The sequence below is a fragment of the Saimiri boliviensis genome, chromosome 4, assembly GCF_048565385.1.
Source record: "Saimiri boliviensis isolate mSaiBol1 chromosome 4, mSaiBol1.pri, whole genome shotgun sequence".
Classification (NCBI taxonomy): Eukaryota; Metazoa; Chordata; class Mammalia; order Primates; family Cebidae; genus Saimiri; species Saimiri boliviensis.
Window position 1 is genome coordinate 67144326 of NC_133452.1, and position 18955 is coordinate 67163280.

An 18955-nucleotide genomic window follows, 5' to 3' on the forward strand; every position below is an offset into this window, starting at 1 on the left:
GACTACGTCTTATACTTAAAATAGGTTGATTAAATGACCACAATCATTCTGAATGCAGAATGCAGAAATCCTAAACACTCTTAATTGATGTTTAGCAGAATACTGGCCGCTGGAGCCTTAATTTCTAGCCAGGAAAGTAAAAGACACTTCTCAGTAGAATCTAACAGGCCCAAAAGGATCTTTCCCAAAAGGAAAGATCCTAAGATAGGGACATTTTGAATGACTCCTTAGCAAATAGGTCACCTGGATTAATCTATGGTAATGCTAACATTAGGTAAGTATTCTTCCTGGTCCTGCTGCAGAGGGATATGGAACTTCGAAAACAGATTTTAGTTTTTCTTTCTTCATCATAACCGGGATGCTAAAATTAACAAACATCTGAAGAAAACTTCCAATATGAAAGACAGAGATCTAACTAAGCCAACAGAATAATGCAACTGAAAGGAAACATCTTCCAGGAAGAAGAAATAGCAAAAGATTACTACTAATGTCTTCAAAGATGTAAGTTATATCACAGCTGTAAAACAAGAACTCATAGAGTTCAAAACAGTTTGGCAGAAATGAAAAACTCAACACAGTAGTTGCAAGATAACAATGAAAAAAATGAGAATTAAGAGGGCAAAAATAAATTTAGACACAAAAGTTCAGGAATTCCAATGTCAAAGGAAGAGTTGTTTAGAGTGAACAGAGAAAGAAGGAGGAAAAACCCTCAAATAGTGCAGAAAGTTTTCCTAAAACTGAAAATTTAAAAATCAGCATGACCCCAGCACAATGAATGAAAGTAGATACATGGCTATGATTGGGGTTGTTCAGGATGCTAAAGGTAAAGAGAAGATTATGCAAACTGAAAAAAGAGTTAATATTTAAAAAATCACATACAAAGACTTATGGATCTGAGTAACTTCAGGTTTTCTTCAGTATACTAATAATTAAAAAAAGCAACAGTAGAGTGCCTTCAAATTTATCCAGGAAAATATTTTTTCAACTCAGAATTCTATACTTAGAAAACTATTAATTATTGATAAGGTATATTGAAAGCATTTTCAGACATGAACTATCTTATAAAAAGGGACTTCAGGACCCCCTTTTTTAGAAAACACCAAAAATAGAGAGTAAATGAAGGAAAGGGAGAAGATGTGTTAGAGACATAAAGGAGATTCACCATGGAGAGGAACAGGGGAATCACCAGAAGGTGAGAGTGGAAATAAATCTTGCATTAGTATGTGTGCTGCAGACATAAAGGCCTACTCACCAGTCCATATTGAAGTAGTGTGACTCAAATTATAGATACACTGAGGGCTGTTATAAATAAAGTCCTCACTGCCATTGTACTATCTTTTAAACCCAAAGACAAATTTTGCAGCTAAGCCTAGTCCATATTGTTATTCACACTTTGCTTGGTCACACACTGTTGAAGTTCTTCTTGCACCTTTCATACCCTGTTCTCTAAAACGACTGGGTGCTCTTTTTCTCTCTATGTAAGTATTCTGCTTAAATTTATAACTTAGAGTTATAAATAAGCCATAATAAGCCTATAATCTGAATATGTGGAACAGCCTACTTCCTCTGAACGAGTGCTTTGGGACCACATTACAGTTAGGTGCCATTATTCTGTTGCACACGTGTGTTGTATACATTCTTCTACATATTATATTTTTAACAAACGGGCATTTAAAAAGCATTGTGATGATAAAAATGCTTTGAAATCATTAGTGCTTTATAGATATACTCATTCTATAATAGCAATAAGGACATTATATTTTAAAAATGTAACTTAATTGCAAAATATTTAAAACATTGCAATCAATAAAATATTATCCCTTTCACATATTTGTAAAATAGTGTGTATCCTCTCAGGGTTCCAGAGTGGTTAGGGTTGTTCAGTTGTAAATATTTGAATATGTCTCTCTGGTATTCTTAGAGTGGTACAGATTATTTAGGTGTGTTAAATGAGAATAAAAATCTTTAGTGTTTTCATCCTGATTAGGGTTATTTAGTTGTGGTATATGTGCCTCCATTGATGACTGAGAGTCTCAGGTTATGTTGCTGATTAGAAAAAGTGTTCTCTTCCTCTCCTTCTTGCAACTTCAGTGTATTCTAGAGAATAAACTTACTGCAGTATACTGCCTTCCCAGTGAAGAGATGCTCCTTAAAAGCTAAATTTTACTTTGAACTTAATTATAATTTTGTTAGGATTAAGGTTAGTATCTCATATTGCATAAGCCCAGGAGTAGAAAAGTATCTGTTTGGCAATAATGTAGATACCTTTTAGAACATTTATAAAAAGTAATACATTATTTATATTTTCTATATTACTTGTAAAGTTGACTGCAGCAAGTTATTTACACTTTTCAAAGTTCGCTAATTTAATTGAATTAATTGTCAAATTTTTGCAAAAATCTAAATAACTATTTCCTGATTAATTAAAAATAAAGTTGTCATTTCCTGTCTATCATATAAGATTGGATAATATATAATAGGAAACTGATTTTCAAAGTGCTTTAAAGTCAAATGAGAATCTGATTGATAAAAAGCTTAATATTATCCAAAATCTAAACTTTAATGAAGTATGTTTTTTGAGGATATTTACCACCAAGCAAACCAATGCTGAGATTTTTAGCAGTGCCTTGTGCAACTAAAATTATATTTTGAGATCTATCACTGACATATGAATTTTAACTTAACCATGAGGCTATAAATTTAGAATGCACTTGGATATTTAATTTTAATCTAATTTAAATATCAGGCACTTTGATTATGCAAATTTTATGAGTGAAAAAACTACTTCACAGAGCTTTCTTTTTAATTTTTTTCTTTCTCTTAGTGGTTATATGTTATAATTTATCATTTTAAAAAGTTCCTACTGGTATGTGAATATCTATGCCACATCATTACTAAGTGTAATATTAGGCCTGTCTCTTACTCTGTGTTATGCTGAGTTACATTGAATTATCAATGTAGAAGGCATTATGAAATAGGTTATGAGTTGAACTTTAAATATCAGTGATCACTGTACAGTCTTATACAACCCAATGTACAAAGTCAATATCCACCCACAGAAAAGGTAGTATCATGCCTGTCACCTCTAGAACGACTGTTCATCTTATTTTAATGGCTCTGAACCTAAATATTACTTTTTATATCCCAGTCCAGCTTTTTCTAGAGCTGAGTAGGTCCTCGCCCAAGCTTGCTGCTTCTTCTCTTCAGGTAGCTGGGAAGTGGCCATCCTTGATGACCTAGAAATATTCAGGATGTGTGCTTCTTTTAATGTAAAGAGTGTATGGTGCATTCATTACACATACAAGAGAAAAATGAAAGACAAAGCTGAAAGTAAAATGAACATAATTTTAATGAATTTTTTTAATTTTGTGCATTGGATTCAAACAGCAAACTGTGTGCACTCAACTGTTATCACAATGTTGTCAAGAGGTCTGTGTCTTTTACCATTTTACACACACATTACAGTATGTTGTCAGCCTTGTGGAAACCAGGGGTGTGGCATGGTAAGCAGTGGTGGTAGTGCACCTAGCTTTTATATTATCTAACTTGAAAATATTTCTCTTCTATGATTCCTTTTTTCTTGATAAAAATAGTTTTCACCAAACGTTGGTGGTGCACACGCACTACCATTCATGCTTGACATCACACCCCTGACAGGAACACGTGTTCTTGTTTTGTTGATAAAAAGTATTACAAAAATTTCCATACAAAAACTATTTTCATAGAAATCTTGCATTTCCACAAATAAACCTGAACATTTTTTGAAAAAAAACTGTTCAAGAATTTTGTTCATTTAACATTGTGACTGTATTGATAAATGCAGTCCACTTCCATGTTCTCTCACAGATTTTTCTTTAAATGACCAGTCCCCTTTCTCGTATCACTGAGATCTGCCCATGCTCCATCAAGTTCATTTACAGCAGGAACAAGGGTTTGGATCTCTATATCTGAATGTTATAATGAAATTTTTAGTCTTCTACACAGCCAATACTCAGCCCTTTTTTACAACTTAAGACAAAGATGGTAAAAGATTATCCTTTAATTCAGAATCACTGAACCAATTTTTTTTTTTAATTTGGTTTATGGGGTTAGAGAAAGGGTGTTGGGGGAATAGGAAGGGATCTGATAGAGTTGCATGTTAATCTTCTGGCTTAGGGAACTTAAGAAAAGCATTATTGCCTTGATAATTGACATTTCTATCTCCATCAGTGACACAGACTGTCAAAAACAAAAAAGAAAAGAAAAATAGTTAATGAATATCGGCTTTATATTCCACCTGCCATGGGATTCAAATTTGTTTTTCATCACATTTTTTCACATCCTATAAACACATATTGTGTATTCAGACAACAATTATACTGACTAGTTGGTTGGGGGCTAGTAACATCATCATCTCTATGATCTGGGTGTTCAGAAGACTGTACTGTTTCCTGTAACACTACAGTTTTTGCTGATTCCAAATATTTATATTCTTAGTGACACTTTTATTAGTCGCCCTGTTGGGTGTTGGTATTCCATCTCCTGGCAAGAGTTGAGCTTCGAAAGGAACCTGTAATTTCTCACCGGACTGCATTTGAAACCAGCCACAAAATGCGCATGTAACATTCACTCAGAAGAAGGGAGGAACCCATGATTAACAGTGTAACCCCGTGTAACTTGGTTGATCCATGATGCTTGTAAATCAAGTCTGATCATTGCAACTGCTTAGATCACAGAGTCTCTAGTTCATAGACACAGCGGCATGAGGTAACTCATTTTATTTTGCACAGGTTGCATATTTCCACAGGAAACATTCTCGCTAAATTGTTTGGAAAAAGACGACAGTTTGTGCTTGGGTGTTTGGCCTCCCAGCTTTATGCCATGGTTTCTTTACCTGGCAACCTTCTGTCGTTAAATGTGTGCATGTTGATAACTTCTTCTGTTTTCACAATAACTGGGGCCTGTGGCTTATGTTTTAACCGACGCTGGCACTTCAAGGACATCCTCAGTTCTTCTACCATGGCACTACAGAAGGACCTCTACAGAAGAACACAGAAAAAGTAAATATTATAAAATACATAAACTGTAACTGTCCAAGATCAATCTTAAAAATCAATCTCAACAGACTTGTCACATACCATCTTTAAAGGTTTGAAATTTTTCATTGTAAAAGTTATAACAAATTGTCACTTTTAACACTCAACTCATAATTAAAATAATATTCTATAAAAGTGGGCTAATTTAAAGAAAATCTCCACCTGATTCTGAAATAAACAACTAGTTATGTGTATATTACATATATATTAAATAAAATGTTCTTATGACATTATACAAAATTGATTAGCATGAGATAGAAATCTACTTGAAAATTTAAATACAAAGACAATTCTATACCAGAAATCCATTCTTGATATAAAAAAATAGAAAAAATGTACTACTTTTCAGATCACAATACGAGATATGCAAATGTTCTTTGAACATTGATTCTTCATTGTACATCTCAAAAGAAAAATAGCACTCACACAGACATAAAATATGGAAAACAATTTCTATTTCATTATGTCTTTTTTGTGATTATGCCTATAGAAACATTGACAGTGATTACAAACAAACATGACTTAATCATGAAATGACAAATTATAGCATGTTAGACATCTACAAAAAATATTAACATTTTTGTCATCATTAATTTGGTAATTAAAAGCTAATAATTTATCACATGAAAAAAATATGACCCTATGAGTATTTTCTGTCTTAGTTCCCATCTCATAGGAAATAGATTCACTAGAACCTCTGTTTATCTGGGGTTTATTATTATAACTCCTCAAAATTTATATTATAGAGTCATATATATGAAAACAAATTTGTTAGTCTCTCTCCCCACCTGATTGGGATACATGTGTGTTAATTACATGTGAATCAGATCCATGAACCAACTGCATATTGTAGTTGAAACTCAGATGGTTAGATTTTAGTGTGAGCAAGGACCAAGAGTATAGACATCAACAAAAGGTATGAGCAGGTATTAAAATTTACAAAACCTAAAAAGTGATAACGAAAATATATAATGAAGTCCATCTAATCAAATATGCACGTGAAGACTTAATTATGCTTTAGTTGCTTTATTGAATGTCATCTTAGACTATTTCCAAGAGAACATAATGAAAATATTTAAGACCATATGTGTGTCATTTTCTGATACATATTTATGGTTAGGCAGAAAGAAGTTCAAGAGCTCTATTCCACAGAATGGCCACTATAGTTAATAATAATATATTATTGAAAAGTGCCAAAAGAGTGAATAAGTGTTCTCACTACAAAAATAATAAATACGTGAGGTAATATATTTGCTAATTAGACATATCTAACCATTTCACAATGTAGATATACATCAAAATATGTTCTATATTATACATACTTACAATTTTATGTTAACTTAAAAAATACATTTGAAAAAATTTGTTTGCATAATAGTTTCTGCCAGTCAAAACATACTTTGAATTAATTAGGCATCTATGTGTCAGACAAAACTGATTCAGAGAGAGGGTGGATAACTTTCTACAGTTCTCACCTAAGATTCCAGCAGGATATTCTCAAATATTCAGTTTTATGATTTTGGCACTGCTCTATTACCTTCTTGTCAATCTCTGGCTATATCCTAATATTTATTTGATAGGCTCCTTAGAGAGTTCCCTTAATGGTCTTCCTAACTCTACGTCTACCCTGCTCTTCCATAAAGGCTCAGAACTATCAAGATAATCTATTTTTAAAATATCAATTACTAATAGCATTTTCTCCTTTAGGAAACAATCAAACCCAAATCTATTATTTTTTCCATCATGACTTCTCTGATCTAGTCCTCTCCCACTTCCCCACTGCTTCTCTCTCTCTCTCTCTCTCTCTCTTCTCTCTCTCTCTCTCTCCCCCCTCCCCGCCCCCCACCCCGCCCACACTCCCTTTACTGGTGGGACTTCCATTAATATTTTTCCATTGTTCCTTCTTGCTCTGGTACCCTGCTGAGTTCTTCTTTCACATCATCTCAACTGTATCCCCTATCTCAGATGTGGCTCAAGTTTTAACTTAGTTAGGAAGCCCTTTCCAAATGACCAGGCACAAATTTTGTTTTCACAACTTGATTTTGTTATATCCTTTCAGTATTTTCTACTGTATCCTGTTTTTCTATCTGGCCTGTAGGCCTCTATGTATCCCTCTCACTGAATTGTGAATAGCAGAGATCAGGTTCTCAAGGCACTGCTTGTACACACATGGGCTCCTTAAATGTTGACTGAATTAACAATAGTGGCACAGGACCCTAATATTTTGATTCCTATTTAACAGTGTTTCTAATTCATTTGCTTAAAAAAAACTTTAGTTTTAGAAGCCTAGTGAACATATACTGCATAGAAGTTACCTAATTAAATTAGACAAAACTTTAACATGCCGGGCGCAGTGACTCAAGCCTGCAATCCCAGCACTTTGGGAGGCCAAGGCGGGTGGATCTCAAGGTCAAGAGATCGAGACCATCCTGGCCAACATAGTGAAACCCCGTCTCTACTAAAAATACAAAACATTAGCTGGGCATAGTGGCGCATGCCTGTAATCACAGCTACTCAGGAGGCTGAGGCAGGAGAATTGCCTGAACCCAGGAGGCGGAGGTTGTGGTGAGCCGAGATTGCGCCATTGCACTCCAGCCCGGGTAACGCGTAAAACTCCGTCTCAAAAAAAAAAAAAAAAAAAAAAAAAAAAAAAAAAAAAAGAACAAAAAACTTTAACATTTGTTTAATAACATTAAATTAATAAAAATATTAATTGATCGGCACTTGTAATGGGTGATGATTAAATGTGACTTGTGAATTCCCCATTAACTACAGAATCACTGGCATGCATTATGTGTTAAATTATGCAGTTCTGCAATTCATGAATTATATTTAATCCTCTATACTAAAGGATTTATGTGGCACTTCACAGCCAGGATATGGAAACAGTGTTTCTTGTTGCTTAATACCTACTCTTAGATGTACTTATTAAGAACATGATGATAATGATGATGAAGATGGTGATGATGACAACACTGTAGAAATGGAAACTGACTCCAACAGAGGGAGGAATACATAGTCTTGAGGTAACTTAGTCTTGGCTCTCTGTTGAAACATTTAACAGAAGGATTAATTAGATGACATAACACGGTCAAAACTTGATCCCGTTGACACTTAAAACTGTTATAGGATGTGAATAACACTGAATTGTTTGAAATAAGGCTTCATTCAAAACCAATAAATTTCCCACGTCTTCAAAAATGTATGACACCTTCTTCTTGGCAATCTCAATTTTCAGACATTTTGGTTACATGAGTTTCAAAAAAGAATAGAGTATAAATATTAATTAATAATTTGCCTATACTAAGGGAATAGTGTAAGTAACTAACACTCTTAAGAGAAATCTTACGTATGTACATACATGTCCAACTATGAAATGACTCAGTATTATTTCTATTAAGTTAAGAGGTAAACTCTGTATTTAGTACCCCATACTTACTTTAGACTGCAAATAAGAACATTTAAAACTATTTTAAGCAATTATATATATTGAATTTATATTGCTGAGTAATATAAAATGTACACTGAAAAAAAGGCCCATTCTAATCAATGGCCAAAATAGTATTGTTTCTTATAATTTCTTATAATTTCAATTTGTCTTAAATAAATTATATTTACAAATTTTACAACTATCTCAAAATTGTAAACATGTAAACCACCATTGTCATTATAGTCTTTCTTTATTCTACAAAGGCATCAGTAGCTAAAAATTTAATCAAGCAATCTTTCATGTGTCAATCAATGGTCTTGATTACATAACAACAAAATACAAATTTTATTAATTTTCTCTTTGAATAAGGTTAATTTTGCCAGCTCTTTTGTTATCTATCAATGTAAGTTTACCCGAAAAATAGGTTTATTTAGGTTATTGATAAAGTCATTGTGAGACAATAGGTTCTCTTCTTATTTATATAATTATTCTAACCCATTATAAAACTTGATAATCTTTAGATTTGGGCAAGATTTTAGAATTAAGGTGGCAAATTAAGCAAATGTAATCACATCATAAAGTACTGTTCATTTATGGTACTAGAGCAAATATATATTATTTTCTTTCTCTTTAGAGGTTTACAAGGCAAGTTCCGTAACTTATATAAATTTCTAAAGCTGAAACTGTACAGTGTTTCGTGAAATATAATTGCTTCCCTGTGCTGTGCATTGCCCCAAACTTACCATGTTTAACTTTTAAATAAAATTCTAACTTACTATCATTCAATAGAGACAAACTCTCTTTTATACATTATGTAATCATTCAAATTTATTTTAAATCTTCTTATTGGACTGTGAAAAAAGTCTAAAAACTCAAGTGCACTGAAAAGTCATTTTTCTGTTTATACTTAAAAAGAAAGAATGAAATAGATGAAAGAGAGAGAAAGAAAGAAGAATGTGAAAGAAAGAAAAAGAGAGAAAGAAAAGAAAAAAGAAATAAAGAGAAAGAAAGAAAGGAAAGAAAGAAAAAGAAAGAAAAAGAAAGAAAGAGAAAGAAATAGAGGAAGGAAGGAAGGAGAAGAAGGAGAAGGAGGCAAGAGGAGAGAAGAGGAGAGGGAAAGCTGGAGGGGAAGAAGAGAGAGAAAAAGAACTATGTTGCTTTTAAAATCACTCCTTAGGGGTGGAAATCCATGCACTGTGTCAATAAATAAGGTAAGTTCCTTAGGGTGAAAACAGCAATAAAAATGTTTCTCCACATTTATATAACAGACTACAAAAAGAAAAAAGAAAGGCACAAGGATACTAACCATTATTAAAAACCTCTTTTAGTAAGTTTCAAAAGATTACTAAACAGTGTCTGGATGGTATGGTGGCACTAACCAAATAGAAGATTCCTGAAAATGAAAATTTAAATCTTTGAGCTGTTAGCATGTATAATTGCATTTAAATTAGTAAAACTCTTTATAAAATTCATTATATTTAATGAGGCACTTTATATTTACACAACTCTAATTCTTGAAACAATGTCGATCTGGAAATCTTCATAGCATAAACTTGGCTATATTTACATTGCCTTTTTTATAGAGCTCTTTTTGTAAAGAGCTCTATTTTGTATTTTGAGAGTAATAAGAAAATACATAAATAGTCCACAGATAAATGATTTCAAGAATATCATTGTTGATGTTACAGAATATTTATTCTTTATAGCTTAACTTCCTAATTAAAAGATATATTTTTATAATAAGATGATATGAGAGCACTTGGAGAGGCACAGATTTCTTTTATATTAGAAATGTAGTTGAAATCATGCTCCACATTGATCACTGACATATTTAGCTTCATTTTTAAATTTAAAACTGTAGTATTTAGCAATACATTTATTTTTAAAAAACACAGTATCTGAAGAAAAATAACCAGCTTGATTTAACTTTTACGCTCATCACTCTTTTTTGAATATATGTATTCATTGGTCAAGAAATATCATAAAATATGTTACTTTCAAGCCTGGATTTAATATTTATTTTAAAGAGGGAATCCTATTTTATATATCTTGCTGGCCTGTATTTTGATAGTATAAAATAACTAAATGGTATTTTAGTCTTTATTCAAGATAATTCCTAACTAATTCTGCATACAATCTCTACCTGTCCTACTAGCAGCCATACCAAAATTTGAGCTATTTCTGTCAATGGTATCTCTGAGATACCATTGTACTTCAATCGTCTAATGTATTCTAGCACACATCAACCAACCTTTTAGTTTGTGTTTGTCATTTAAATTATTTGTTAACTAATTATGGATTATATAATATATATTTTTAGACACTTGCTAATTAATTTCTGACTCTGTAGACCCTTTGGCCAGGAATTGTTAAGTCATATGTGAAGGAGACAAATCACAACAATCACTGTGATTAATCATAGAAAATTATCCCACCACATTAGATAATAAGTAAATCATAACAGAATAAAATATTTATAGGATATAATATATAATATCTTACATAATATTGGTGTGTTAAATAAGGAAAATAAATGTCATTTAATATGACCCATTAATTTTCTTCTTTTAAATATTTGATTGGCAGCCTTTTAAAAACATCAGTTAATGCTATACATCAGAAGTATGAATTGACCTAAGATGAAAAACGACTGGTTAAATCACTCATGTTAAAGAATATATATAACCTTAATCTTGATATTGTTTTAGAGCAGCTATCTTTTTAAAATTATTTTATTATTTACAGAAGCTATTCTGTAGTCAAAAGTAACTTTATGTGTAGCAACTATTGTGATCCTATTCATTAATCACTGTAATTTTACTGCTAGAAAAATTAAAACTTATGAAGTTAAGTTATATGTCGAAATAGTCAGAGCTAGGATAGGAACCCTATTGTCTTGACTTTCACCTATGAAAGCTTTATCATATTAGCCTGCCTCATTAATGATAATTTCATTCTCAGCAGAGCTTTTTACCTGGACTCTATTCTTACTAAATATTAGTTTTTTGAATACTAAATTATAAAGCAGACAGAAAAAAATTATGAGGCCAAAAGAAATACATATCTTTCTTAAAGAATTAAATTAGAAATCATGTTATGCTTTAGCCCGTATTATTTTACAATGATAAACATAATCAAATATTAAAATATTCTCAGAAACATTTACTATTACAGAAATAGTTACTCAATATCTTCATATTGTATTTGCAAATACAATGAGACAGAGAAAATTTGAGGCTCATTATACATTTTTAAATTTTTCTTATTTACGCTAGTAAAAAAAATAAATGGAGGTTTAACAAGAATCACCACGACTTTAGTCAATATAGCTTGCAATGCATTTTAAGAAAAAGTAATAAAAATCATCACATTTTTTGCTAGTAGTCATAATGATACAATTATTCTTTTAAGAGTAGCATCCAAATAACTAATACATAATTGCTGGAAAATTCTCTTTTCCTAAGGTGCAGCAGTTAAAAATGTACCAGCTTTACAAATAATAATAAGGATATTATTTTTAAAAGAGCTGCTTGTTGTAAGTCAGTTATCTGCAGAAGAAGCCCTCTGTGTATATTAACTATCTTAATTAATTCTTAAAACAGTTTTCTTATGTATCATAACTTAATTGTTTATTCATTGCTTCATTTATTTATTTAGAAAGAAGAAAGGCTAAGTAATTTTATCTAAAGTTAAACAAAGCTGAGTTATGATTCCAAGTCTTTTTAATTCCAAAACTCATACTTAACTATCTACAAAAGTAAAATTATTAGGCTGCTTATGACCAAAGCCCATAATCGGTTTATCTAATTCAAACTCTGAATCCACATATTTCCTTAGTCCAACTTCAAGGAGAAAGAAGAAGAAGTAAATATTCTGCCTCCATTCTGCAGAGCTTGATATGGTTGAAACAATGTTAGATTAGGCATCTTTGACCTTGAAAAACAACTTGACCATTGAGACACTTATTATCCTCATCTGCACTATATAGATAATAATATTTGCGTGATTCTCAGGGTAGTTTTCTATTAAAAAGGGGTATTATACTTTAAAAAGTAATTTATAAAAATAAAGTGGTAAAATTATCTATCAAGCTATAATTTTAATTAAAAACAATCATTTGTGGGTGTACAAAGAATATGGGTTATCATTAACAAATGAACTGAAAATCCTTTAGCTGATTTGGAAGCAAACCAGTTATTAAAATGAAGTTTGGCCTCATTTCAAAGTAGAGTATTTTGTATTTATACGTGGAGACATTTTAAAAATTCATCCAATTTGTCCTTATGTGGCTCATTAATGGAAATTGAAAGACACTCAGCTCTCAAAGAAAGGCAGTAATATTAAAATACAAAATGGACTATTTGTCCAAGTTTATTTATAGTTTTTAACTTCTGAAGAACAACATGCTTTGTGGCTATAATTTTTTACACTGAAAATTTACTTAGAACTTTTAACTTCTGTAAAGTTAAATGCAGCTACAATTTCTTACATCAAATGTAATTAATAAAAATTATAGATATCTTATGGTTCCTAAATAAGTATTGCTGGGAAAAACATAAATACTGACATGAAACTTTTACTGATAATTTTTAATACTGTTTGCATTCCTATACCTTACACAAAAAAAGTATATTCTTTTAAAAGGCATTGCTCCTGTGAGAACTAATTATTTAAAATTTTAATGGCAGCTTACATGTAGGTATCTGTGAACAATCTGTTTTTATTCTTCTGTTTTCATGAAATACAGAACTACCTGGCTTTTCTACATGGTTTCCTTATAAATAAATTTTGAAATAAGATCCCTAGTCCTGCAGGTTTAAACTAAACCCTCTGATTTTTTTCTTATCATCCCCCAAATTGAAATGTTATGCTCATTTGTTCTTCTACGACTCTGATTTATATCCGTCTTCTACTTTTGTTATTCAACTATTCACTGAAGAACAATCTATGTGCCCTCAAGAAAATTTTTGAGCTATCAGTGCACCGGAAAAATATAATTATTTAGAGATTGTCTTAGACCAAATTTACCAGTGTTCTATAATAAAAACAACTACATTGACGAAAATAGACTACGTCCTAAAAAACAACATCACATAGATTTAAAAATACATTTTAACCATTTTAAAGACAACAAAATGTGTGTTCAAGAAGAGACACCTATTGCACAAATTCAGTATCTGACCAGTAATTCATATATACATTAAATTTCTGAGACATATTTACTTAGTTTATACGTAAGTAATAAGAGAAGGAATACTTTTGGCTTTAAGACTCTTTTATGTCAGGAAACTCAATAATTTATATTCAGGCAGTTCAATAGAAACAATCTGTATAAGTAAATACATTTTAAAATACATGGGGCAAATATTATTTTTATATACAAATCACATGAAAAGATATCAAACTATAGAAGTTATGCTGCTGTTCTTGTTGAAAACCTAAAAAAAAAAGAAAAATTATGTATGTCTGTTAAAAGCAGACATATTCAAATATTTAAGAAATGCATAATTTTAAGCATAATCATTCTTAATATTATAAAATATTAAAATATTATAATATTAAAATATTATAAAAAAATAAAATATTAAATTTACCAAAAATTTAAATTATTATGATATCTTAAAATTCTTGCTCACAAAGCCAACATATTATCAATATTACCAGGAAAAACAAAACTCAGTATATAAGCAGCTTGTTACAGCCAGAAGTAAGTCTTAGAAGAGGAAAACAAGACCTTTCAACCAAATCTATACACTTAAAATGTTATAATTGTCTCAGATATACAACAGTTTCTTCAATTTCTTTCTTAGTGAAACTTCAGTAGAAATATATTTAATATCAAAGAAAAGGTAAGGCAAAAAGTAAATTAATTATAAAATGCATGTGTTGATTAGTTACATTTTCAGACATATTCAGATGAGAAAGGTTTTGGAATATTTTAAAAGTTTGAACAAATAAAAAGCAATGTGTCCTTGATGCATTAATAATTACAACACAATTAAATCCATTTTTACAAAAATTATGATACATCATCTTCTGGTTATCTGAAAGGAATGCAATTTCCATTTTTAAAATGTTTTAAGGGCCACAATTCAACATTATTTTCTGTTTTTATTTTTAATCTGCTCTAATTTGAAAAAGAAACATTTGCATATTTATCTTAATTATCCAACAACTTATAAGAAAGGCTATCATCATCAAGAGCTATTTGTTTTCACTAACATTTACAATATGTGTTATAAAAGACATTTTGTTTTGATATATAAATTAATATATTATAATTTGAACATTATTATTAAAAGTAAGTAACATATTCATTATTTATCAATTTTATTCACAAAGTTCACATTCAACTAAACTTCATGTATATTATATCTGATAAACTATTTAGTTACCAACACATTTGTGCTTACCTTCAAAGGGCAAAACACAATTCACTGTAGATTTATTTCTCAGTAAATAAATATGTATTGAGTAAATAATCGATCTCACAAGTGTTTACCTTATTTTTGAAATTTAAGAAAACTAGGTTAAAGATGCAAATATGATAAGTAAAAGTAAACTGAATTGCTGTATGTTCTCAAACATATGACAAGATCCAAGTCTATCTTACAGCTAGTTTTAATAAATTAAGTAATGTGTTAAATAGCCATATAAATTAACCTAAATTTTCTCAAGAAAAATGAAGAAGTGAGCCTAAGAACCTAATTTACCACAACAAATAAAATGAGTCATTTCCAATGAATCCATAATTATTTGATTTGCCATTTCTAATTACATAGAAAAATAATTTATTTCTTTATCTTTTTTTTTTTTTTTTTTTTTTTTTTTTTGAGACGGAGTTTCGCTCTTGTTACCCAGGCTGGAGTGCAATGCCGCGATCTTGGCTCACCGCAACCACCGCCTCCTGGGTTCAGGCAATTCTCCTGCCTCAGCCTCCTGAGTAGCTGGGATTATAGACTATGAAAATAGACTACACCCTAAAAAACAAAATCCCGTGCCTGGGATTACAGGCACGCGCCACCATGCCCAGCTAATTTTTTGTATTTTTAGTAGAGACGGGGTTTCACCTTGTTGACCAGTATGGTCTCGATCTCTTGACCTCGTGATCCACCCACTTCGGCCTCCCACAGTGCTGGGATTACAGGCTTGAGCCACTGCACCCGGTCTATGATACTCTTTTAAAAGGTTACTGCAATCAACTTCATTCTTAATTTAAATGATAGGTAGGTAGGTAGGTAGATAGATAGATAGATAGATAGATAGATAGATAGATAGATGATAGTACATAGAAAGAGAGAGAGATATTAGGCCACCAGGAACTATTTGAGGCCTTGTAGAGACAAACAAAAAATACTAGGTCTTTGTCCTAATGGTATGAAGAATTTAATAGGTGAAAAGGTACCCACACACAGAAACAAACAAATATGAATAAAATAGTGTTAAAGGGATAATGGAGATGTGCCAAGGGGTATACAGAGTGAAGATATCTAGACTTAATGCAGGAAATGGTTTGAAATGGAAAAAGATCTTCCCATCTTTCTCAAAAGGAGATATATGTTTTTAGATCAACACAGCATGTGAAATAAACCAAGTAAAATGATGAAATAGATGAGTCACAATTTTTTTTTTCATTACAGTAGGAAATGAAAACATACTTCCAATTCTTAGCAACAAGCTATGCTCTGTTCTCAAATCCAACATATATTTTGATTTGGGAAAGCTTTCTTGACAAGTTAATGTCTCATTTTAAATGCCTAATACAAAGTGTTTGTGAGAGTTTGCAAGTTAGAATAGCAGATAACATTTGCTCCAGTCAAAAAGAAGAATATGATCTTGGGAAAGTGAGAGTTAAAATGTAGTGTGGCTATGGTAAAGGTGCAAACTGAAGAGGAGCAAAAGGTAAAACTGCAGCAGTGGACAGGGACAGGTTTGACATGGTCTCATCTGCTAATCTAAGAAATCTGGATTTCATTGTGGAAGCTATGTAGAGACAGTGTGCAAAGCACTGCAGTGTGTGACTAGCATACTCACGTAATATCCACTCAGTTATTTCTTTCTAGTGTAATGTTAATGCTTCACTGTTTCAGTTTGAAAAGGTACATTAATTATATTTTTCTAATTTTTAGAAGGTCATATAGATCCACAAAACAAGAGATCTGGGTAGTATCTGAAAATTTCAACTTAACTTGTACATAATAACAATGATGCACATTATATTACAAAATTAAATCATCACATTCTTTGTTTTGTTTTAAACAAATATTTGTAAAACAAAATTGTGCTAGAGATACAGCCTAGATAAACCAAATGAATGGGATACATACAGGTATGTACAATAGAATACCACATATCATCAAGAGACTAATTCATTTTATTTTTATACTGATCTATTAAAATTCATTTTATTTAATACTGATCTAACTTTAAGAAAATTAATACATATGGATAATTTGAGATTCCAAGCAGAAAACCCATATTTCTTCTATGATACTCATTCTTATATTATGTATTAACACATTAAATATCACATTTATTAACAAATACTGAAAATGATAATTACTGAGTTAATATTTCTTCTTTTGTTAGTTTAGACTTAATTGCAAAATTCATTTTGACACTTTAAAAATAATTATAACATAAAAAGTGTACTTAGACACATAAATGCAACCAATATTTGATTTAGCCATGCCAGCATAAATAACAATCCTGAATGTTTTGTGAAAACAAATCACGTTATTGTCTGAATTCTTCAAAAACTTCAGTTATTTTAGTCATTGACAAAATGGGGTTATAAGAATATACATTTATGAAAACACTCCCTAGTGTCAAGTACTATAATCAAGCAAAAATGTAGAAATACTGTATCCAAAATTCCGACTGCAGAAAGGATAAATAATTATGACATAAGTTACTAGATACAAAGGAGGATTTTTATTTTCAAAAATAATACTAAAGGTGCAGACACTTCAAAGAATATTAGAAAAATATATTTACCTTGTATTCCTGTATGGCATTATTTTCAAAATACCACTTTTCTGCTCTTTACATTTACCAACAAAAGTTCATAAACCTCTTAAATATTAAAGATTATATCATCGCACTCTGCCACAGTGGTCAAAGTCTAAAATATTGTGAGTTTTATCAAAAACAAAAGAGATGTTTACACAGAAGAGTAAATAATATACTAGAAGACTTTAAAATGTTATTTTTTTCATATCCAGATCAATAAAGTTGCATACAAAAAGTATCATGTAGACTCTGAAAGAGTTTGTTTTCTAGTCTACCTCATATTTATAGAAATGAGGAAATTATAGCACTAGAAATATGGAATCTGAATGAGGTGACAAATTTTTCAAGGATAATACAAAAAAAATTTATACAAATGACTACATGCATTAAATGCGAAATATAGCAATAGCCTCAATATTTTTGAAGTTTATACATATTTTTAGAAGGACTCTGGTGTAAAAAAAAATAAAGAACCAATTAAGAATACTGTCAAATGCAAAAAAGAAACTATAATATTTTCACAAACTGATTAATATAGAAAATTAATTTCTCTTATGAAAGCTAACATCTTTCTTAAACTAGAAATGCATTGGAGCAAAGCTATTGAAATGAAAACTTACTCTTTAAATTGAAACTGTTAAACCATGTTGTATATAAAACCTTCTTTTTAATTTGCAGAGTATTTTTTCTTTCATATTACAGTTTCTAATTTTTACTCAATTAACTATGTCTCATCAGTAAGCTACAATGAACTTCAAGCCACAAAAGTGTTGTGGGTTTTTTTGTTTGTTTGTTTGTTTGTTTGTTTCAGTCTCTAATAGGAGTAGAAATAGCTATTTGTTCTGAAGCTGGCTACAATTAAACATATTACAACTAAATTAAAAATCATAAAGGTGATCATGAGTCATTATATTTTGTTATATAATGAATGACAGACAATTTAGAGCAATAGTTCTAAGCATTATCCTTAGTTGGTAAAATAAAAAATCTTTTGGTTTGTGTTTTAATATAACAACAAAAAATGCTTTAAATTTAAACTGTAAAAGAGTGACATTTACCTTTTCCAACTGAGCGTTTTTTTTGGATTTGTATAAAAATTCTCCCACTGCGACAAAAACTGAAAGCACCAAGCCGGCTGCCAGAACAATGAAGATGCCACCAATATTCTGAACCCCCAGGGCACTGGCCTCTTTGCTCTCCTCTTCTGGGCAACCATTGCCCCTCCACCATTTCTCCTTCATCATATGCAGCTTGCCTTCCTCTTGCAGCTGAAGAATTGCTATAGTAATCTTATCTCGATATGGAGAACCTAAGAAAGGAGAAGTTATGTTAACTATTGAAAGAACCTGGAATTTCATAATTAAAGGTTAGCAAGATGAGAGGAGGGGCAGAGATTTTTCAAAATGCTTCAAACCGTGCCAATGTTTTTTCAGAAAAC

The 18955-nt window shown here is 31.0% G+C and overlaps 1 protein-coding gene across 5 annotated transcripts in view; it reads right to left on the reverse strand.

Annotated features, from left to right (window-relative positions):
• Positions 1–3331: 3331 nt before the first annotated feature.
• GRIK2 (glutamate ionotropic receptor kainate type subunit 2) overlaps positions 3332–18955 on the reverse strand; it is a 721121-nt gene continuing 705497 nt past the window's right edge. For 2 of the 5 annotated variants that reach the window (XM_010333764.3, XM_074397666.1), the window contains exons 16-17: positions 18576–18826; positions 3332–5018 (exon numbers count right to left, since the gene is read on the reverse strand). In XM_010333764.3, coding sequence (XP_010332066.2) covers positions 4854–5018; positions 18576–18826 — 416 coding nt within the window. In that variant the 3' untranslated portion in view covers positions 3332–4853. Of the gene's footprint in view, positions 5019–7988; positions 8121–9811; positions 9899–18575; positions 18827–18955 lie in introns of those variants that run through there. The other 3 variants (XM_074397667.1, XM_074397668.1, XM_074397669.1) reach the window with 3 other exon arrangements.